The sequence below is a fragment of the Arvicola amphibius genome, chromosome 9 (assembly GCF_903992535.2).
Source record: "Arvicola amphibius chromosome 9, mArvAmp1.2, whole genome shotgun sequence".
NCBI lineage: Eukaryota > Metazoa > Chordata > Mammalia > Rodentia > Cricetidae > Arvicola > Arvicola amphibius.
In genome coordinates this window covers 75,020,382-75,044,628 of record NC_052055.2, presented here as the reverse complement: position 1 = coordinate 75,044,628, position 24,247 = coordinate 75,020,382, and the positions used below count along the sequence as shown (strand labels likewise).

The 24,247-nt window shown below is 43.9% G+C and overlaps 1 protein-coding gene across 1 annotated transcript in view; it reads right to left on the bottom strand.

Moving 5' to 3' along the window:
* Positions 1–23,721, bottom strand: part of Adgrf2 (adhesion G protein-coupled receptor F2) — a 37,568-nt gene extending 13,847 nt beyond the window's left edge. Inside the window, exons 1-6 of the mRNA XM_038343050.1 lie at positions 23,409–23,721; positions 9,530–9,630; positions 5,151–5,193; positions 4,322–4,476; positions 3,118–3,360; positions 181–1,542 (exon numbers count right to left, since the gene is read on the bottom strand). Coding sequence (XP_038198978.1) covers positions 181–1,542; positions 3,118–3,360; positions 4,322–4,476; positions 5,151–5,193; positions 9,530–9,601 — 1,875 coding nt within the window. The 5' untranslated portion in view covers positions 9,602–9,630; positions 23,409–23,721. The remainder of the gene's footprint in view (positions 1–180; positions 1,543–3,117; positions 3,361–4,321; positions 4,477–5,150; positions 5,194–9,529; positions 9,631–23,408) is intronic.
* Positions 23,722–24,247: the final 526 nt, after the last annotated feature.

Below are 24,247 nucleotides of genomic sequence, written 5' to 3'. Positions count from 1 at the left end.
AGATCATGCTGCATATTCTTTGTAAATAAGAGGGTCAGAATTCAAATCCAGGCCTTTCTGAAACAAAATATAGCTCTGTTTCATCATCTTCGGCATGAAACATGGTGCCATGGGCTCCTGATCACAAAACAGCTTCACAGACCGTCCCACTTCAGATTCTACCTCAGCATCCGGACTTACCTGTAATGCATTGAGTAAGGAGAAGATAATGTGGAAGACCAGAGATTGACTGCTGATGACCGTGCCTATTCCGAATCCCCAGGTCAGCCCCAGCAGTGGTGTGAGGATGGCGATGTTCTTACAGATCCTCACGATGGCTCTCACTTCCTGGAACATGGAACTGCCAACGGCAGCCCTCTGGGTCTTGATGATAACCAGTGTGACTGTAATCAGGTTCACTACTACGATGGCCAGAGCTGGGACCACAAAGGCCAGGAGAGCCTTGGTCATGTCCCAGTTAAGCCAGCAGGCCTCCGGGCGGAGGTAGCCTCTTCTGGGCTCCGTGACAGCGAGTGTGGTAACAGCAATCACCAAAGGGCACCCATAGCCCACTGAAAAGAGAGAGGCCACCAGGAATGACTTGGGCAGTGTATGGAACACGATCAGAATTCCATAGAGGATAAGGAGAGCCTTGGCCAGCATCCAGAAGAACACAGCCAGATAAAAGAAATGCACAAAAAAGGTCGCAGCCACACATCCATTGTAGTGGGATATTGGGCCACTGAGGAAGGAAGCCACAATGAACCACACATCCGCCATCAGCAAGGTGGCTGCAATGTTAGCAATACACAGGTGACGCAAATATGAGATTTCTGTCTTTGTCACTTGACTCCAGACTAAGGCCTCGATGAACAGGCAGATGATCAGGCTGCAGATGGAAATGCCCAGGCCTATGTACGTGATATAAATTAGAACGGGGTTCTCCAAGGTATCAGGTGACATGAGGATGGAGAAGGAAGAAAACGACTTGTTTGGCCAACACCTGCAAACAGCCTGCTGGGAATTTTCTTGAATCAGCTTACAAGCTTTCTGGTCCCATCTGCTCTCCAGGGAGTGCCAGCCCACACACTGGGACTTCCTCCCTTCTGCCTTGCTGATCTTTTCAAACATCAGTGAGATATTTTTAAGCTCCTTAGGCAAAATGACAGACAGGACAAGCCCATTCACGGTCATGTTTTCCAAAAGACTGGCTTCCAGGATGGCCCCTAGAGTTGGGAAGGCGATGCTGATGACCTGGGAAGGAGAAGGAACCTTCTGCAGGTCTTCAGTTGTGAGCAGTACCCTCCCAGTGACTTCATCGCTCGAGTCATTGATTCTCATTGAGAAAGTGAAATTCCTCCCGTGGCTGTCCCTGGACATGATGGTGCCCAGGGTATGAATGAAGACATGTGATATATTGATGAGATGGTCCTTCACAAATAACTTGCTTGCAAATGAATTGATTGATTGAAGCAAGACACAGCTGCTGTTTCTGTCTTGGATGAAGGTCCAATTTGATATGCTTGTGCTATTAAGAATATGGTTGGCCATGGCGCTGTAACTCTGTCAAAGAAGAACTGGCATTAGTGGTAAGCCACTCTTTGAAACTTCCAATACATATAAGACTTGCTTTTACAAAGTGTGGTCTTCTAGCCAGCAGCATAGGCACTCCCAGAGATCTCCTTTAAAATGTCCACACATGCCACCCCAAACTCAATGCGCCCTATTCAGTATCTTAATTAACCCCTAGGTGACTTGCTTGCACAGTAAAGCTTACATTTACCTGCAGCTTGTAACCCACATACTGCATGCATACCATAATAGGTATTAATGCAGCCCAACACTTTGTACATAACAATACCATACTACAATGTCAGAAGGTTGGACAGGAACTCAGAAACAGCTCAGTCACTAAAGTGCTTGCCGTACAAGCATGAGGACCCAAGTTCAGATCCCCAGCACCCACATTAAAGACAGACATTGTGAAACATTTGTAATCCGAGCACTAGGGAAGCAGAGACAGGTAAACCCCAGACACTCGTTTGGTCAGTCAACATATCCAAATCAATGATCTCCAAGATCAGCAAGAGACTCTGCCTCAAAAAATAAAGTGGAAAGAAACTGAAAAAGACATTTGACAACGCCCTCCGACCTTACACAAAAGAATACCTGTACACATGAGTACACACACACACATGAATACACACACACACATACACACACACAGAGAGAGAGAGAGGGGGAGGGAGAGAGAGAGAGAGAGACCCTTGGATAGCATTTAGAGAATGTTATCTATAAAGGAATTCCTTGTCTTTCTTTCCTCTTATCTGTTCAGTGCCTTCCTGGGAGACAAGGTGAGCAGCTTCTACTTACTCTTTTCTACCACCACTTCTGCTGCACTCCTGGGCAAAGCCCATCATTCAGTTGCCCTTTCAGAGTGCCCATAATGTAGCTGACATCTGTTAGTCCCAGATTGTTACAAGATCCTGTATGGGAATATGCTGAAAACTCGAACTTGACCACAGGGTTGAATCACCCCTCACTACTCCCTACTTTCAGCATCAAAACCGTGAAGAAATGAATCCAGTCTCATTTCACACTTCTGTAGTTCAAAGGTTTGGTCACTTGTTCTGCTTCCTGTTTTAACAATTTGTTCTAATTCGCAAAGGAACATACGTCTTCCTTTGTGTATGACCCACAGTGTTTCTTCAAAGACCCAGACTTTTGAAGGCTAAGGCAACCATGGAATCCATTGCGCACAGCCTTGAGCCATCACAGATTCTACCCGGCATTGAATAAACCCTTCAAAGGCTCAACCTCTCATGGACTCAGCCCCTCCCAGATTCAACCCATCACAGGCCCAGACTCTGGGGGAAAAATTTTTTAAAAAAGACAGAGATGCATACCACAGAGCCAAGAAAGCTCTCTCTGGTAATATGTCTTGACCTAGCATGTGAATTATTCTTTTCTCTACTATTCTTCCTTCCATAAGATTCGCTAAGCACTTGCTATGTAGCACATTAGAAATACCGAGAGGGAAATATGGTTTCCAATCCCTGGGAAGCTCAGAGGGTATTCCAGCTAACCTAAGTTCCTCCCCCAAAGAGATAACGCTGGCTGATCTGCAAGGCCACTCACCCACATCTTTTCCTCGTTGACCTCTCTGGTTAGGGCTGTGGAGATGTTGTGTAAAAGATCTACCACCATAGCAATGTTCCCCGGCATCCGGGGAGACTTCTGAATGCTTCTGATGACACAAGATAAATCCTTGGGACACTTTGCCATCAGCATGTCTGTTATGGTCTGAGATTTTCTGCGTGAATCATCATGTAGAACTATAGTCGATTCAGAGGACTGAACTGAATATAATTCCTCATCCTCCTGAAATGGACCAAAGGAAAGAAATTCTTTATTTGTTCCTATCAAATACAAAAGTACTTCTACAAGAAAGCCCTATTATACAATTGCACATCACATAAAATGTTTTTATTTTTCATTTTCAAAGAGGCATCTAGGGTGGAATAACTTGATCAACACCAAGATATATAAAACAAAATGTAAGTCTGAATTCCTCAAGGGACGGCTCTCTAGCGCTGTCTGCTCAAACATCAACTGTTTCCCTGTAACACATCACTTCAAACACTTCCTGGGTATGTGCATCTTATGTATATCTTGTATATTTAAATGAATTCCTGTTGCCGTTTAACTTATTTTTACATTATCAAGAGATGAACCAAGAGACAGTGCTTTTTAAAATTAGCAGGAGCTGGAGACTTGGCTCAGTAATTAAGAGTGGGTGCCGCTTGAGTGAGGGCTCGGGATTTAGTCCCTAGAACCCACCCCAGGTGGCTCGCAGCTGCCTGAAACTCCAGGTACAGGAAGCCTGAGGCTTTTGCAGGCACCCATGTCATACAAAGACTCTGACAGAAGCACAGCTTCTCACCTAGCAAAGTCTGGGGTGCAGCCCAGATTTCATGGGTCTAACAAGCTTAGGGGGATGTTACTAGTCAGCGAAGTACACTATGAGTACCAAAGCTTTGGGGTATTTTGAAGACTGAAGGCAAAGATGTTTGACTCTAGTTTGACTGTGGCAGCTCTGGACACCTCTCCTTGCTCTATCCAGATGGTCAGGTTCCCTCATGTCATGCAGGGGACAGGATATGCTGCACTGACTTTCAGACGCAGAGAGGAGATAGGTGTTTATGAGTTCATGGACTCACAACCCATTGCTACCATGGAAGCCTGTCTCTTCCCCTAAGTGGGCCTCATGACCCCACCTGAAGCTCCACTTCACTCATAGAGGCCTCGTGAGAATCCATGATAGAGGAGAAAAGGACCTTACCTCAAACATGTTCATGGCATTCAGAGTGTGGCAGGTTTCAGTAACTTTGTGCCATTTCTTGGCCTTACAGGCAAATTTCATGCTGCCCTCACTTTTTGGAGGGCAAGATTGAAAGCAAGGGGCATCGCTCTCCTTACAGACACCATCACACTCACCTGGGAAAATAAAAGGCAAGGCATCCATATCAGATAGAAAGGTCTGAGATCGTGGCTGCCCAGTCAGTGAGTAAGGTGTCTCTGTGGCAAAGGCACAACAATTCTGTAGACATGGGTATCTTTCCTCAGTAAGATTGATGATAAGAAATGTATTAGCAAGTCATTCCATAGTTCTGAAGCAGGATCCTGTTCTTCCTGACAGAATGACATGCCACATTCCAGTGTTTAAAGCCGACTCAAGTATAAACTCCTCCCATCAAATAAGAGAGAAGAACCCATGGGTTACTCTCCTGAGCCATCTTCCCCTCCCACACCCAAAAAACCCCCAAAAAACCTCCCGGGAGTCCTAGAGATATGTATGTCACCTCTAGTTTGGAACGTTATAGTAAGCTCCATTGTCAATGAGACCTATTCTTGTCACTGCCTTGGTTTGAATTAGTGCAATGAGAATTCACAGCCAAGAAGTCTGAGACACAGTAGAGCAGAGGATGCTGGGAAGATACGAATGTGGCTGGGGCTAAAGATGCAATGGACTTGCATGTAAGTAAGGAAAGGACAAACGTCATCTATCAAAGTGAATCATCTCTCATTCCGTGAGCCAGAGGGCTGAGAATGGCTGGCTGTCACAACAGATGATAAGACTTCCGTGTGATTGGCAACTGCTACCAACATACCATGTGGCCTGGACATCACCGTATCCTTGCTTTTGGTGGTGGCCTGAAAAGAGAAAATCAAAATTCTCAACAAAATCAAATGTCAACAGTTGATACCACTGGTTCATTTTAATCACAGACAAACAGCCATCTCCACGTCAGCTATGACGCAAACACAACCACCGAAAGCCCAGATGTTGTATATGGTCCAATGACATATCTTTCTAATTTTCCCCCCAGTGCCAGGCAGGGGGACTGTCCTCTCCTCCCAGTCATAATTCCGTATCACTACAGTCTCTAGTCTGCACATAAATCACATCATGGGCAGAGGGAAATTTACTAGGAAGCTCACGAAGACTTACTTCACTTGTATGGGCCCCACTGAAGACCGGGAGAAGGTCATACCACATGATCACATGTTCACATGATCACATGTTCACATGATCATATTTATCATATTTTCAAATACAAACTATTCTAACTGCCTTCCACCTGTTGAGGTTCCCATTTTTGTCTCTCACCCCTCCCCACTCACACTCCATCCTGTTTGGGTATCACCAGAGTGGTGCATTTATTGATGACCTCAAGACAAGAAGTTGAGTGAGGAATACATTTTACTGGATTTAGTGGGATTTATGTATATAGTTTGCAGTCACTTCTAGATTATAAGCACATAAATCCTTAAGTGTCATTAATTCAAAATTATCCACAAGTGGCCACAGAACAACACAACAAATGTTAAGAGCCCTGACATCTTACAGCTCTGTGGAAAGAAGCTGGAAGTTTCCCTGACTTTTATAGCAATCCTGCATATTTACATAAAACTGCTATTAACACGTTGGAGAACTAAGCAGTGTTATTCCACAGTAGCAGCAACAAGGGAAGTGTAGGGCAACACAAAAGGGAAGAATGGGAGGCTGAAGAGATGCCTGTCAGCTCACTAGGGGCACTAGAGGCCCTGGGTCCAGCTCCCAGGACCTACGTGCAGCTCACAGCCTTCTGTAACCACTGTTCCAGGGCCTCCTAGGGCACCAGGCACACATGTGGTGCATAGATGTACACACAATCAAAACACCCATGCACATAAAATAAGTGTTTAAAAAATATTTAAAAATAAAAGAATGATCTTTTGGTTCTCTATATAGCAGAAATTATAAACTCATTAGCATGCACAATGTAAGAAAATGCAAGCACAGCTCCTGAATTATTATTACCGGTATTATTTTTACCGTATGACTGAATGATGTTGAGCAATTACTGGATACAAATTCTTTAAGCAATTCTCTTTGAAATTTATTTTGATTCATTTTCTCATTCTTAAAAAAATGCTCACTTTCATTTTGTATTTTATGTTATTCTTCTTTAAGGGTGCCCCCACCCCACCCACCCATGCATATCTGGCTGTCCTGAGAAAGTGGTCTAGGAAAAGACCACCAACCCACCTGAGCTCAGTTCCTGAACTGTCCCTTAAGAAGGCCCGCTCACCTGTATGTGCCTCCACTACCCCATCTGTAGGCAGAACAGGCATTACGGCTTTTATGGGGGAATAAAGGAACTGACCATGAGAAACCCTTGGGGTTGCCCTTAAAAGTGTGAGATCTGCTTATGGCTTGGCAGCGGTTACTATTCTCATACTGACCAGTGATTCCATCGAGCTCATGTTTCTCCCTTCTGATTGATCTTTTCTGATGGCATTTTGGATGCACTACTCTCCCTCTGTCTTCAGAAGGACTTGTTACCCACACTACCGCACAGCACTGCCTAGCCTCAGCTACCTGCACAACACTGCCTAGCCCTGGCTATCTGCACAACACTGCTTAGCCCTGGATACCTACATAGCACTGCCTAGCCTCGGCTACCTACACAGTACTGCCTAGCCTTGACTACTTGCACAACACTGCCTAGCCTCGACTACCTGCACAGCACTCCCTAGCCTCAGCTACATACACAGCACTGCCTAGCCTCTGCTACATACGCAACACTGCCTAGCCTCCACTCACCTTGCTGTTACCATTCTTCTCTTTTTCATGCTAACTTCTCAATTAAAATTTAAGTTCCTTAGAAACATAATTGTGCATTGTCTTCCTTTCCCCCCATGTAAATAACTCAAGGTCTTGCACACATGTACACTTGTGCAATAACATATTGGTATGCATGTATACATTCACAAATACAGACGTGCATACGTTAACATGTATGGGAAAAGAGGCAAACTCAGTCTTCCTCTTTCTGGATGAAATGAGTGCCCTCTGGTGGCCGGGAAGAGCATTATCCATGGCTCCAACTTTTATTTCAAGATTCTAGCAACTAGGGAAGAAAGACATTTTCTGGACATTGTTGTTTGGCCGACACATGGTATTCATTTTCTTTTCTTATTAAGAATGTTATATTTCTTCATGTTATCAAAAACAATAACGAATATTCGCTGTTTGTTTTTTTCTATGAAATAATGCTACGGAGACTCTGAATCGAGTGAGGTCTCTCCAGAACTGAGGTGTCGCTGAGGAACTCACGAAACAGGATTCCTTGGACTCGCCAGTGCATGACAGCCTCTCATTTGTATTCATGGAAACAAACCCCTAGGGTTTCAGTCAAAAAGCTGCATCGCTTCCACTAAACTGGAAGACTACAATACTATTTCTACAGACCTTGAAGGCTGTGTAGATAGTCCCTCTGATCTCCTTATTTCATGAATAAGAATGCAGAGGCTGTTGTAGAGGAGGTGACCTGGAAAAGGCCACGCAGGGAACTCTTCTTATTCCTGACATTAGAATTTGTTCTCCTGACTCCTTCAGCACTGCTCTTTCCAAAGGTCAGGCACCAGATCAAGAGCCAGCAGGGATGTGTGGCAGGAAGTGAAGGCCTCTCAAGTCACCCAAAGCCCGTATTGACATGGCCATGATCTTCAGTACAGAGCTGTGGAGAATGCCTGGTCGCTAAACACTCCAGAGAAGGTTAGGTGACTAATTGGGTGTGTGGGCAGGACACGGGATGCTGTCGACAAGAGGTTCTGGGAAGTCTGCCTTCTTACACGGCTGTCAACAAGAGGTTCTGGGAAGTCTCCATTCTTACACTGCTGTCAACAAGAGGTTCTGGGAAGTCTGCCTTCTTACACCAAAGACCTGATTTGCTTCAGCCCGGTTAGCTTCCTTAGGTACATCATGTCTGGTCCTTCTGGTCAGTTCATGTCTAGGTAGCATCCAGAGTGGGTGACTTTAGCTCCAAATATTAACATTCCTCAACCTCATTCTGGACAGAAAGACAAACACTAACCTGCCCCGCTTAAACTGGAGAACTTCCCGGTGGGCATGTTTACCTATGGGAAAGTCAGGAGAGGGGTAGGTAGCACCTGGAAGCATTGAGAATCAAAAACATAAACAATGGAAGAAAAGGATAGAATGTTCCGGGCAGGGTGAGCCCCAACGATAACAGTAACAACTGTCTCCCATGCAGATGAGAAAACAAAGATAGTAACTAACTATGGGCATCAGAATGCCCCCAGAAGAACATCTTCCCAAAGCTCCTATAATCTCTCTCAGAAATAAGATTTCAATCAGTGTTACGATGAAGGGGGTCCCAAAGAAGAAAGCCAAGCTAATCAGATGGCAAATATTGTTTGGAAAACTCAGGACAAAACTTCCAAAATCATTCTTGCCTAAGGAGGCTCTTGTTCATCTTAGCTCATAAGAAGTCATTCCTTCAACACCAACCTCAGTCCCACCGTCTATAAAGTAAGGGATAAGAGCTTCACCAGTGAGTCCCAAGGCGACCTTCAGGTCTCACGGTCAAATAATAGTGCTCTCCCCCAAACAATAGTTTAAGAAGTCGTCTCTCCCCAATGTTCCTTCACGCCTTCTTTTCAATAAATAAGAGGAAAATTAAAGTACAGCATGAGGGGAAATATTCCACAGAGAGTCACAGGGTTCACTGGCCCTCCGTACTAGAAGAGTAATTTACTATAAACTCCACCCTGTTCTTCTGCCAAGATTCTAAAAGGAAATGCTATTGCCACTTTGAATGAGATGTTGCCTCATTGTGCCAAATCATTCTGAGGTCCTGCCCACTAAATATCTCTAGCATCTCCTGGGCACTGTGGCAACCTTCCCTACCTCTACTACTCATGGCCTCGGGGAACCGCAGCAACCCTCGAGTCACCGCCAAGATATGGGGGCGGGGCATCTGACCCTTGACTCACATTAGCTTCGCTAGATTTCAGAGCCGATTGGGCAAATTAAATGAGACAAGTTCGTAGCAAGGCGGTCCTTTCTGTCGCCTGTCATTGTCATTTCTTCAGGCTGTGCTGGCCCACCTCATCCCCGTCTTCCCCTTATACTTCAGCCCTCGGAGCTGGCAAATGAAGCATTCTCACCAACTCGTCACCCGCTCTCCCCCGTTTGTACCTGGCATAATATCCTGCAGGATTCTGTAGGCAGCAGAAGCACCAAGCCGTACAACCAAAGGGCAGGGGTCATTGTCTTCCACACAGCCGATATCCTCGCCTCTGTGAAACAGAAAGGCAGAACATCTTCAATGAGAAGCTTTTATAGCACGGTGCCCCCGCAGGCGCAGTGCTCATAGGAGACCTGACTCTGTCTTCAGCGCTGCCCAAGCAGCTGGCTCTCTGGCCCGCAGCGGCCGCCCTGTGTCCTACCAGTCATTACCAGGAGGCTGCCGTGGGAGCACCGGCCCTGCTCGCTGTCGTTGATTTGCGTGGCACGCCTCACATAGGAATCCCTCTAAGCAAAGCTGCTTGATGGATTTCACCTACCCTACTGGCTCTAACAAATAACAGCCTGTGTTTAGGCAATGGAAATGTCAGTTTACTCCCTGGGTTAGAACAGGGCTGGGAACTGTGTAGGAGGCTACGGAAGATAAACAGGGATTCTTGTGGATAACCATGGCCTAGAAATACCTTTGAGGGATAAGTGATAGGCTTATCCTATCATCTCGCTCCTCCTCAACCCAAGAAGTGTGTCTCCCTACATAAATAGGAATTTCTGGAACTGAAGTGTTCTTGTTACATTTAACAGAAATTAAGACAAAACTAAAGCAATTGTTTACCATCTCCAACAATGTTAGCATGTCATAGTCATATAATATACTCAGAAATATACCTAACAGAGGAAGAAAATGGATGAAGAGGGCAGGAAGAAAAGAAAGAGAGGAAAGAAAGAAGGAAATGTGAGGGAAGATCTGACAAAATGCATAAGGGACACAAAGGATTGACTAGAACCCGCTGGCAAGGATTCACCTGAGAATATTAACATTAACTCTTACTATTTTCATCCTGAGTGAGATAGTAATTGAAAGATATTAGATGTCTACACTCCCAGATAAAAGGGTTTGCATAATCAGAATTCATTGTATGCATGAATAAAGCTTCAAGTATAAATCCATTATTATGCATAATTAATACATTCCCCTACACATTTTTAAAAAATAAAATTCAACATGTACCCAAAGGCACGTGCTCCTCGCACCATGATAGACAGATAGTTGGTAGATAGGTAAATGGTAGGTGGATAGATAGGTAGATGGGCATTAGAGAAGTAGTGGTGTTGGTGCTTTACTCCTTTGCTCTTTAACTCTTCTGGGGCCACCCAGCTCCCAAATAAATCCACATGGAGTCTTATTATTACCTATAAATGCCCAGCCTTAACTTGGCTTTTCTCTAGTCAGATTTTCTTAACTTAAATTATCCCATCTGTCTTATGTCTCTGGGCTTTTACCCTTCTCTATTTCTGTATATCTTTTCTTTCCTTCTTACTCCATGGCTGGCTATGCCGCTGGGTGGCTGGTCCCTTCCTTTCTCACTCCTCTATCCTTTCCTCCTAGATTTCTCTTTTTATTCTCTGCCTGCCGGCCCTGCCTATGCTTTCTCCTGCCTTGCTATTGGCCATTCAGCTCTGTATTAGACCATTTAGGTGTTTTAGATAGACAAAGTAACACAGCTTCACAGAGTTAAGCAAATGCAACATAAAGAAATGCAACACATCTTTGCATAAGTAAAGCAAATGTTCCACAGCATAAACAAACGTAACACATCTTAAAATAATATTTCACAACAAAATAGATAATAGATGGACAGGCAGATGAGAGAAAGAGAGACAGACAGATAGATGGTAGGTAGCTAGATGATACATACATACATAGATGATGATGAAGAAGATAGATAGATAGATAGATAGATAGATAGATAGATAGATAGATAGATAGATGGATGGATGGATGGATGGATGGATGGATGGATGGATGGATAGACGGATGGACAGACAGACAGACAGATAGACAGACAGATGATAGACAGACAGACAGACAGATAGATAGATAGATGGATAGATAGAGATAGACAGACAAACAGGTAATTGATAGACTAAGAATTTAATTAATTTAAGAATGTAATTGAAAAGTCCCAGGGCTATCACAATGGTTGACTTTTTGCTACCTGACCATTTTTAGCCAAAATGAATTCTTCCACCCAATCATGCATCATATGTAATAATGTCATTACTAAAACGATGAAATTATATTAATTTTTTAATTCATGCTTTCTACCTTGAAAGACAAATCTAGCAGAAATTCTGCTAAAAATCCAACAATCATGCAAAACCTTCGCAGCACATCTTTCCTCATTCAGGTAGCACATTTAAGCCTCTCACACGATGCAAAGGGGAACATAATTCCCAAAACTCACACCTTTTTTTCCATCCTTCTTTCATCCTAAGTCGATCAAATAGACAGTGACTCCCATTGAAAAGCATGTTAGTGAATCTGTCAGATCATCACCAAGGCCAGCACTACTTTGAGAACACTTAGTATAACAGAAAATTAAAGCCGTGGATGAGTTTGTTGCAATAATTCTGAAAAAAAAAACTTAAAAAGAAAGCTAGATATTTCTGAATTAACTTTATCTTTAAATTTTGTCATCAGTATGGGAGACAGCATAGGTTTGGCATATTTGCAAGACTGTAGTTTCAATCTCTAGCATCTCTCTGTGTCTCTCTCTGTCTCTCTCTGTCTCTGTCTCTGTCTCTCTCTCTCTCTCACACACACACATGCACACACTGCTATTGTCACCACCACTAAGAGCAACAACAACCACTCCACACAAACACAGTTCCCTTAAGAGACTGGGAGATGGCTAAGTCAGCAAGCTGTCAGTTGTGCAATCATGAGGAGCTGAGTTCAATTCCCAGTACCCAGATGAAAACCAAGAGTAGCTTCAGGCACGTATAATCCCAGTGCTACAGAAGCAAAGACAAAAGGGTGCCTGGGGCTCACTGGCCAGCAAGACTAGGCAAATTGTCAAGTTCCAGACTGAGTAAGATGAGTAAGAGATCTCAAAAAAAAAAAAAAAAAGCAGGGGGGCTGAAGAGATGGCTCAGAAGTTAAGAGCACTTGATGCTTTTCCAGAGGATGGGAGTTGGGTTCCCAGTACCCAGACTGTGCCACTCACAACTGCCTGGAACTCCAGATTCAAAGCACAAGCACCCACACAAACTTGTATACACATACTCACAAATAATGATAATAAATAATAATGTAGAGAGCCACTGAGGAAGACACTTGATATTGGCTTCTGGCCTCCACATGCATGCTCACGTATTCACATATGCACAAACAGATTTGCACACAGAAATGTGCACAGATGGGCACACATACATTTACACAGATTCAAAAATACAGAAAATGATTTATCTTAAGAAAATCAAACTTTACAAATGCTTTAAGGAATGATAAGAAGTAACAAAGCTGGATGTGGTGGCTTTCGCCTGTAATTAAAACTGAGACAAGAGGATCACTAAGAGTTCAAGGCCAGTCTAGACTGCATAACTAGGCCCTATCTTGAAAGAAAGGAAAAGAGAGAGAGAGAGAGAGAGAGAGAGAGAGAGAGAGAGAGAGAGAGAGAGAGAGAGAGGACGAGGAGGAAGGGAGGGAGAAATGGAAGGAGAAAAGAATGAACGAATGAAGGAAGGAAGGAAGGAACATAGGAATAAATAAGATTGGAGGCAATACTCAACCCAAAAGCTTAAATAGAGATTTATTTTTTACAAAATAGCAATTGAGTTCTACAAACCAAGATGGAAATTGTTTTGTTTGCCTATAATTGTTGTGTATTATACATAAAAACCTTGGTTATATATCACTTTGCTTTAACTTTCTTTTTGAGAAAGTGTCTCTCTAGTGTCTTAGAACACTCTTATGTAGGCTAGACTGGCCTCAAACTCACAAAGATCCACCTGCCTCTACCTCCAAGTGCTGGGAGTAAAGTTATGTGCCACCTACCCGGCTTGCTTTAACTTTTAAAGAGTTAGTGTAATGTTTACAAAAAATGATTTTGGTTATTACTAAGCATATGCATGGCAAAATAATCACTGTTTGATGTGGAAACATTCCTCACGAGGCCCTCATTAGACTTTGCAGGTTGGCCTATTTGATGGTTCTGATGCTAGAGAGACCCAGAAACTTCTAACACCATCTTTAGTACCCAAGAGTAGCTTGTCATGCCTAAAAAACAGACTTTGGAATGCTGTCTTTCCCCAAGTTTCAGAACAGAATGCCTCACGGTTTTTGTTTTGGTTATTGGGTTTTGGTTTTGTTTGGTACCTTAAGCTTTTCCTCAAGGTTAAAGGTATTTCCTAAACTTGATCCTTTCTTGGATTTGGTTTATAGAGCCAGTTGCTCGTTACGCGGAGCAGTGTGTTTTAATGTTGACTTGTGCCCACTGCGTTCACAGTTACTGAGTTGCACTCATTAGCTCCTTTTCAGTGCTGTGAAAGCAGAAGGTTTGGAAGCAGCAGGAAGGTCAAGCTGCAGGACAGAGGCACGACTCGAATAGGCAACGCCTCCCCCATTCCCAGGGCCTCAAGTTCTGCATTCAAAAAGTCACGTGTGCGGTAGGTACACAAACACAAACCGTAAGTATTAATTAACAATGACTTTTTCCCTCGCCCTCCACAGGAAACCAAAGTATGATGGGGTACCCGTGCCCAACCCAGGCCTGAGATTGCAAACAGAGACTTTCTCCCTGGAGGACGGCATACCCTAGAGACAGAGTAGCTGTGTTCAACATGCAGAAGTGTTCCAAATTTCCAGATCCCACAAAATGATCCTCATCTTTGGTGGCAATTTAACTTTTCAATATTCCTTCATATCTAACACCAAAATGCTTCACCCTAAAGTTCTCTCAGGTGACAGTCCACAGCACTGCCCACAGACTCAAGACATCGCAAACACAAAGCAACCGTGTAGGGAGTGCACTGGGCTGTGTTGAGTGTACGGTTGCTTCGGAAACATGACTCAGTTCACTGAAAATGCACACGGTATAGTGCATTTCTCCAGTATAATTTTGAGAAGAGAAAGGAAATGTTTTCAACAGCTTGAATTCCTCTATCTATGCTGATTAAGGCAGTACTAGAACAGTCACAAATCCCACTCAGTACAAAAGTGGACAAAACTCCAGAGCTTAGCAGTTTAACTTTGTCATTCGCAGACAAAGCTGATGACAGTCGTCAGCTCCTGCCTGCATGCTTAGGTTCTGTGATGAGTTGTTGTTTGTTGAATAAGATCCACAAACAGACTCAAAGGCTTCCAGGCAGACAACGGGAATGCATTTCAGATGGTCTCAGCTAGAAGATCCCGTGGCATCTGTCAATAGCCAGCATCTTACTGTTTCACCCTTGGCCAACGATGGATGGAGGCATCCTGAGAGATGCCGCCATTATGAGAGAGGGGAAGAAGAATTTATTGCCTCTTTACTATCTAGATCTATGCATTCGCTCTTCCAGTGCTTTCAAACAATTCTGGGCTTCTGAAAGGACTTTTAGCTTCCTAACTAAAGAGCAGTTGATAAAGCTTGTTCTCCTCAATTCACAAGTGCCAGGCAGTACGTCTGGGATCTGAACCCAAGTCTGCAGTTCTTCGGCTACCGTGCCACTGTTCTAAAACAAACATAGAAGAGCTGGTCTGCACAGATTTCACATCTAACGCTCCTCTTGACGCCGTAACAAATTTATGAGCTTCAGAGGTAGATGCCACGACTCTCTTCTATCTAGGAGGAATTGTGGTTCAGAGAGCAAATAGCTTTCCCAAGATCACATTTCAAGTTATTGGAAAATTCAGCTTCGTCTTGCAACTCCCGATCCGTGGCTCCTCACTGAGCTTGCCCTTTGGTGCCCATGAGGGACTGGTGCCAGGACCTTTCGTGTAGACTGGTGTTTGGGAATGCTCAAGGCTTGTACACAAATGCACACGACCCCTCCCCCCACATCCTTCTTAGTCATCTCTAGATTATCGCTAATGACTAACACAATACAGGAAGGCAGGAGATGAACCAGTTTTGGCCAGAAAGCAAGGTCCAGGGTTGTTGAACTTATGAGCATGGCTCAGAGAAGAGGCTGTGAGGAGGAGGGAAAACCACAGTCTCACTTCTTGCTCTTTATGAAGTCATCAGGAGGTTTCATGTGAGTGTTGCTGGACAAAAGAATAAAAACCCTTGGTATGTATGATAGTGCCTGCCTGAAATCCCAGTGATTCCAGGGGCCGAGGCGGGAGTTCGAGGTCAACCTGCACTGCACAGTGTCTCGGAAAAGGAGAAGGAGGGTAAGGAGGAAGAGGAGGAGGAGGAAGCAGCAGCAGTAAATACAATGTATGTATCAGGAGGAGGAGGTAACACTACAAATACTAAGTAGATAGTATTGTTATACTGTATTTTTTACAGAATGACAAGAAAGTGTACATACTTGATACAGGTGCAGTGTGTGTGTGTGTGTGTGTCTGTGTGTGTGTGTCTGTGTGTGTCTGTGTGTGTGTGTGTGTGTGTGTGTGTGGCCACAGTTAAGTCAACAGATATGAACCTCATGGTCATGGAGGGCCAGCTCTGCATAATTCTGTGCTAGCTTTCTCTGTGCTTGTTGGAAATGGAGAGCACTGTTTGTCCTCACTGGTAAAGCAACCAATGACAACAGTTTTGTGGATTCTGTTCTTGGATTCTGGTACATTCAAACAGGGATTTTCCGAGGCAGCCCCTCCAGTGGCAGGGAGTACAGGCTCCATGTCATATAAACAGGAGAAATCTTTAAAGTGAGGGTGACTTTTCGTAACCCAAACCAAACCCACAGAGCTGCCTACTCATGTGTGGGTGAGCCCTCTGTGTCCCCAGTAGCCCAGTTTGCTAAAAGTCAAGTCATCCATAGGTTCTTCTAAGCCAGTTCCTTGAAACCAACAGCTCTCAACTTGTGTCTCAACCCCCACAGCGGCCATATATCAGATATCCTGTGTATCAGAGATTTACACCATGATTCATAACAATAGCAAAGGTGCAGTTCTGGAGTATCAGTGGAATAATTTTATGGTTGGGGGAACAGTATTAAAAAGCTGCAACATAAGGAAGGTTAAAGAGCTGTGGAACTGGGCTCTTTCCTCCTCACACATCCAGGTCTCAAGCTGTGCTGAAGCAGATGAACACTCAGCCTAAGGTGCAAACAGCACACGGGGTGAGCATGCGCACATGCCATCTATGTCAGTGCTGACCAAGGTGTGTCCTGAGAACCATCCACCCAGTGCGTCATCACAAAACCAAAGACAATGTACTGTCACCCAGACTCTGCAAGCAGCAAGGCTAACAACATGCAAAATTTAGGGTTGGGGTGATGGCCAAGTCATAGCACATGGAAGGTGGAAAGATCAGAAGTTCTGAGTCATCCTCACCTACACAGCAGTTGAGTCCAGCCTAGACTACTTGAGACCCTGTCTCAAACAGAAAAATATTTCCAAAGTCAAAATAACCACATGGACTTCATAAGTGAATTATAATGACGCCAAGTGACATGAATAAAAAGTATCAACCTAAGAATCATTGAGGCAATTCGGTAGCTCGTGCTGATAGGGGAGAAACACAAACAGAAAGGCAGTAACTGTAACAGCTAATCTCAACTATCAACTTGATCAGATAGAGCAACATCTAGGAAACTGAAGTGCACATCTGGGTGCCTCCGTAGGACTTTTGCAGAGATGATTGACACTTGGATTAGCAAATGAGGGGGGAAGACCCACTCTAAGCATGGGCAGCCCATAAGAGGCTGGAGTTTCAGATGGGGAAAGGGGATAGAAGGAGGAGGCACACAGGGAAGGTGAGCTCTGTTCTCGAGTCAGGGCACGTGCTGGGCCCTTCTACTATGGGCTCTTAGAAGATGGACTACAGCAGCTCCTCACTGAGGAGCTTCCCGTCCTTCGGCCTCACACAAGGCCTACATCATTGGTCCCTCTTGTTCTGTAGATTGTGTGTGCCTATCTACAATTCCTCTTCTGTGCATGCTCACGGATGGGGGGGGAGTGCTAGTGTTTCTTTTCCTCTGGAGGATCCTGATACACTAATAAAAGCATTAAATCGATAAAATAACTAATAGCAAAGGTATAGTCCCTGAAAAACAGCAAATGTAATTCTAAAACATACACACACTCACACATACACATATTTATACACATATATACTCATACATACACCCACACACATCCACACACTCACACACATGTACACAAATATGCACACATATACACACATATACACACATTCACACACGTATATACTCATACATACACTCACACACATGCTTACATACACATTCATACACATATACATGCTCACACACTCATTCACAAACACATACACTCTCTCTCTCTCTCTCACACACACACACACACACATTCTCTTGTAAGAAGAGAATGGGAGGGATGATGGATTACGTCACAAATGGACAAGTGTCAGACATCCAGAATCAGTCTCCATGGAAATTAGCTTTGACAACAGATTTTTTTCTAGAGGATAGTAGAATCTGTAGGGTTTTTTTTTTTTCTCAAAATTCTGTGTTGGCAACATGTGAAAAATAGGAGATTCTATTAGACATGGTGGGGTACACCTTTAATCCCAACCATCAGAAGGTAGAGGTAGGAAGATCTCTGTGAATTTGAGGACAGCCTGATCTACACAGCAGGTTCCAGACCAGCCAGGGATACATGGGGAGACCTGTCTCAGATGATAAACAAAAGCAGATTTTTAAATATCACTTCACCCTCATTGTATTTTAAATTTTATAACTCCTCTCTTAAATATTAGAATGATTGTTTGGAAACTAGGGTTACTTATAAGGCAAAACTGAAATGCAGTGATCCCTTTAGTACTTTTAATAGAAAATATAGTATAATAAATATAACTGTATTTTTCTGCTTTACTTTATATTTACGGGAGGGAAGGTCATGGATAGTAATTACATACTTAGAGTCAGTAATTTTGGTGCCATTCATCAAAAGGGGAAATAAAGAAGAAACAAATCTAGGAAGACTCAGAAAAGCTCAACATGAAAACTCACAATGAGAGGCTGGAGAGCCTCCTGTGGAGGATCTGGGTTCGGTTCCCAGCATCCGTATCATACAGCTCACGATGCCCATAACTCCAGTTCCCTGTGGTCCAGTGATAACATCCAGCCTCCAAGGTCACCAACATATAGGTGGTATACACTCACACAAACACATACACATAAAACATAAAAACAAATTCATTTTCAAATGCACAATTATATGACTGTCATGAAAATACATATAAACATGTGATAGTTAGCCACAAAATAATGACTCTTTTTTAACCGACAGATGTTTATAAAAGCATTACACACAAATGTTTACATGATCTTCACATCTGTGCTCACTGGTAAAGAAGAACTATTGCTTCCTTCACAAAATGAGGATATTGAAGTAAAACTTTTGAGTTGCAGCCGAACTCCAGTTACCAAACAGAAGATAGAATTAAAAGGTAGACTCTTGACTCAGTGGCTTAATGATTACATTTTAAAATGCACACTTACACAGCAAACAATTGTTTACCTGGTCACAAGTTGGAGTTGTCAATTTTTACTAATTCATTCATCTTGTGTCTTCTCTCTCTCTCTCTCTCTCTCTCTCTCTCTCTCTCTCTCTCTCTCTCATCTCTCTCATTTGTGTGTGTGTGTGTGTGTGTGTGGTCAGAAGACAGTGTGTGGAAGTGGAGTCACTTCTGTCCTAACACGTGGGTCCCAGGGATTGAAGTCAGATCATCAGGCTTAATGGCAGTGACCTTTGCCCGTCGACTATCTCACCAGCCTGAAGTGTAATCATTTTAACCGCTGTCCTGGGGCAAACATTATCCCTGCTACAACTGGGATGCTATGCTGAGCAGAACACTTTTTAGTGCTTACGTGCTTTGTCCTGTGCACAGCAATCTGCATGGACCATTCTGATAGGGATAGAATTGTTGTCCAATCTCTTTAATTTGTGTTTTCTGCTACAAAGCTTTCCTACTGATAAAAATGAGTCATCACGCAACCCCACTCTTTCCAAACAAAGATATAATTGTAAAAAAGTCATCTCAATAATAAATGAGGACTTTGGTTGATCAACAGTCAGGAGCTCTCAAGTTTAGCTGCTCAGGGATTGCTTTGCCTTCGTGGCAGTAGAGTAGGTTAGACTCCTGGTAGGATTACTGTTGTTATTGTTATTATCGTATTATCATGATGGCTACTAATTGCCTGCCCAAGCATGTTCACAGCGCAACCAAACTTGTCTGGAATTTGCCTGCCCCTTCCAGTGTTTATCATGGATGCAGCCACGTGAACAATAATACGCTTGGCCTGACTCTTTGAACTAAGAGAAAGCAGCTGACCTCGCTGGGTCCATAAAGGCTCAGCACAAGAATATTAAAACCTGAGGAAAAGAAGAAAACAATGGCAGCTCAAAGTGGTAATCCTTGATTTAATTGAACAATAGAATTCTGTGAAAATACCAGTGTCTGAGGCCTGGATTCAATGAGAATTTATAAAAGTAAGACTCGGACACCAGAATTTTCCATAAATCTCTTCTGTGACAGTTCTTTTGTCATTTCAACATAAACTACAGTTACCTCGGAAGAAGGGGTTAAAGAATTGCCTGTCACAGCCAGCGCTACCCTGCTGTGAACGGCTTCTCCCTGACCCCATGGGGCCCAGGACGGTTTCTTCGGAACCATGTGGACTCCTCAGCACAGCTCTGGTGACACAGTACAGGTTTTCAACATCTTGAATTTGTGACAAACTCCATCTTACAGAGGACAGTAAATACTGCTCTAAGCAAACGAGGCTGTTTGTGTTGAACATCAACATAACTGGTATCTTGTCTGGTTTGAGGCTTCATGGGACAAGTATTTACAATGCCATGTATGGCCATGGGTCTATGTTGAGCATTTGCACCATTTGGATTATTTCAGATTTTTTGGCAGACCTTCCCTGTGGAGACTTATTTGTTTCTAACTAAACCCTTTCATTTAAAGCTCGTATTTCTTTCATCAAAAAAAAAAAATTGCCTGTCAATAAATCAGATTGACCCATGGGCACGTCTGTGGGGCATTTTCTTAACTGAAAACTGATGCAAGAAGCTCCAGCTCACTGTGGACAGTGCCATCCATCCCCGGGCAGATAGCAAGCCAGTAATCAACTTTCCTTGGTGCTATCTTCTTCAGGGTCTGCTTTTAAACTCGTCTAGACTTGCTCCTATGAAGGACGGTACAGAAGCTGAAAACCAACAAACCCCATTTTCTCCAGGGTGGCTTTGGCTGGAGTTTAATCACAGCGACAGAAAGTAAATGCAAACATCTTCATTCTGTATTATTTCATTGCTCCTGACCAGCTGGCGTGGAAGTGTGAAGACACCTCTGTGTGCCACACCTTGACTGCGCTCCCCATTAGTGAAGAGCCAACTTCCAACTGATGTTAACATATGAAACTGAGGGAACCCTGGGACTGATATTGAGAGCAGTCCATCCCCTGAAGGAAACAATGAACAAATCCAAACAATACCATAGAAAACAAAAGTGAAAACCGAGAGTTGGACCACTGTCTTCCATGCCCTGCATCCTCCAAAATGTCCAGGATTGTGAGGCAGTCCCTTTGGGACACTCAGCTAGAGGGGCTTAGGAGTTTGCTTGCTGTGTTTAACAGGTTTAGAAATAATATGCAAAGGCAGTAGGAGTTTACAACTTTTATAAAAATAAAATCAGGACAGGAGAGGATGCTCAACACATAAGAACACTGGCTCTTCTACAGGAACTGGGTTCAAATCCCAGCACCCACGTGGCAGTTTACAACCATCTATAACTTCAGTTCTAAGGGATCCAACACCCTCTTCTAGCCACTGTGGGCACCAGGCACACATGTGAGTACACAGATATGTGTGTAGACAAAAACATCCACAACTTAAAAATAAGATAAAATCAGAGGCTTCCTTGTCTACTTATGGCTATTACTGGCTACTCTACTAACAGAAATAGTTAGAAATAACAATTTCTGTATATCCCCAAAGCGATACACTCCCAGGACCATCCACTACCCTGTGGGGTTTCAGAAGTTCCTAAGATGGACTGATTTCAATCGCATCTCAGAGACAGTACCAAGGGTTAGTGGCGGCAGTGGGAGTGGCCTGCCCCTCTAGGCAGAAGCACATTATTACTTAGTGGTCTAGAACTTTCAGAATTTACTGAGGATTAAATAAATAAAGGAAAACAGACTATTTTTGAAACACACTTGTACCATTGTTCTCTACAGACACACTACCCCCACTGCCCCTTAGATCCAGGGAAAACTGTTTCTAGTCTCATTCCCTTTGCTCCCCCAACCCCCTCATATCCAAATTTATAAAGACCAATCCTGGTTCCTGTTTACAGATTTTCATTCATCCAGCAAACACACAATAATGCTGTAACCCTGTATTCTGCAAATACGGTGGGAAAGGGATGAGGGTGTATCTGATCTTTTAATATAATCTGTAAAGACTGAGAATGCAGCATTTGGAGCTAGGAACTGAGTCAGTGCTCGCTGCTCAAGCACACAGACCTGAGCTGTCTCCCCAGCATCCATGTAAAAAGGCTGGGAACTGGAGTGAGCACCTATAGCCTATGTGATAAAGGGTAGAGATGGGGGTGGGGCGCAGGGGGCAGGGGCTCCAGTACAGACAGACCCTGCCTCAAAATATAACGTGAAAAACAATAGGAGACACCCAATCTCAAACTCTAGCCTCCACATGGCATGAATGTACACAGATGTGCATATGCAACCCACATACAGATGTGCACCCACTTGAGCTCTCACATACTCCCTCTCTCCCTCCCTCCCTCTTTCTCTCTCTCCCCCTTTCTCTCTCTCCCCCCCCTCTCTCATGTGTGCACACACACACATACACACAATGTAAGGCTTTCAGTTCAATTCAACCTTATTTGCTGAGTGCACTGAAGATCTCTCAGCTGAGCTACTAAGAAATCAAAGTATTTCCAAAATAAAAATACGAATACAGATCAACTCTGAAAGAGTAAGTGAAATAAGCCCAAAAGAATGAGAGATAACTGTGAAACCCCCCCCCCCTTTTCAGTCAATAAGCTTCTTCCAGTGGGGGAACAAACATTTTGTCAAAATTCAAAGAGTAAACATTTTGAATAAAAAATAAGCTTTTAAGATTGCATTCAGCTGACAAAAACTCCTCCTGGGGAAGGAAAGCATAAAGCGGAGAATCAACCACAATATGGTTTTAAGAAAAAAACATGAAAATATAGAGGGCCGGCGAGATGGCTCAGTGAACAAAGGCAGGACAACCTGAGTTCAGTGACCCCCCCCCCCGTGCTGAAAGAAGAGAAGAGACTCTTGAAGACTCCCTTCTAAACCGAGAGAACGACCCCCTCCCCCGCAAGCTACGACTTGCCTGGTGGAAGTGTAGGACCAGGAGATGCCCCTGCCTCCATTGGCTGATGGCACTCCAGCGCTTTTTTGATACAGTATAAAAATTCCCTTCTGGTATCAAGGAGATTTTGAAGTTGGCAAAACTTCCACAATAAAATTGAGTATTAAACATCACAGCGTGATGGGAGAAAATGACAAAGGCTTCATGACCGTCTGTGTTTAACCATGTGGAAATTACCTGGGGGTCAGATGGAATCAGATGTTCAGACATTCCAATTTTCCAAATTCTAAATTTCCAAATTTAACTGGGATCGGGAGAGCACAGACCCAAATATGGAAGTAAGACCTTTTCCACCCAAGCCTGGAGCTCTTGCTGAATAGAGAGCCTCTAAGTCACCAAATTCTTCTTGGTCCCTATTCCCTGAGTGTGTTATTAATTGAGACCTAAATAACCAAAGCCTCCCAGCTATGCTGTCATAATTAGCTGCTCATTTCTGAAATTCCTCAGCACAGGAGGTCATTGGTAGGAAGAGGATGCAGGAGTACTCACCGTGGCTGGTCAACAAGACGCTCACAGACACCTGCTCTCTTCCCTGGTAGCTGGAAGGGCATCAGTGGCTTTCCTTCGTCATCTCTCTTCAGATCAGCATCTGGGCTCCTGGACCTCTTGAGTAGTCACTTCAGCCCCAAATGGCAGCTCCAGAGACTGAGGCAGCTGTGCTGGACTCTGCCCTCCCACAGACAGCTGCCCCATGTGCAGAGGAGCCCCAGCCCGACTGACAGGTCCTGCCTGGGAGTAGCAACTGAAGTGGGAGGGGAAGAGAGCTGGAGAGAGGATGAGTCAAGTGCCGAAACACACATTCTCTCTCTCTCTCTCTCTCTCTCTCTCTCTCTCTCTCTCTCTCTCTCTCTCTCCCCCCCCCCCCGATGGTAAAGGTTCTGCCCTTGACAAGAGACCCAGGGCTGTGGTGGTGGCACCGGATCCTGGTACTTGGCGATTGCATTCTCACCTGGCAAGTCTACCTGAGCCTGAGAGTTGGAGCTAGAAACCACAAGTTGTCCACACCGGGGCTATAGCTGGCTGGTGTTGGAGACACTAAGATTATTCCAGCATCGCTTCACCCATTCTTACTTGTCCTCACTTCCAGGGCCAAGCAATAGTCAAATTCTGAACCCCTTTGTGGTTATGGGGACATAGATAATCCACTATGGTGGCCAGCAATTCAGAATGCCAGCTCCTCCACCAACCTGGGTTGCATGTCGCTGATAAGCAGGTCCTTGGCAGCTGGCAGTATGCATAAGAAGCAGTTGTTTTTTAGGCACTGGTATTTGGAGCTAGTTTTTACTGCAGCAGAACCTAGACTATACTGACTGATACAAACTCATGGT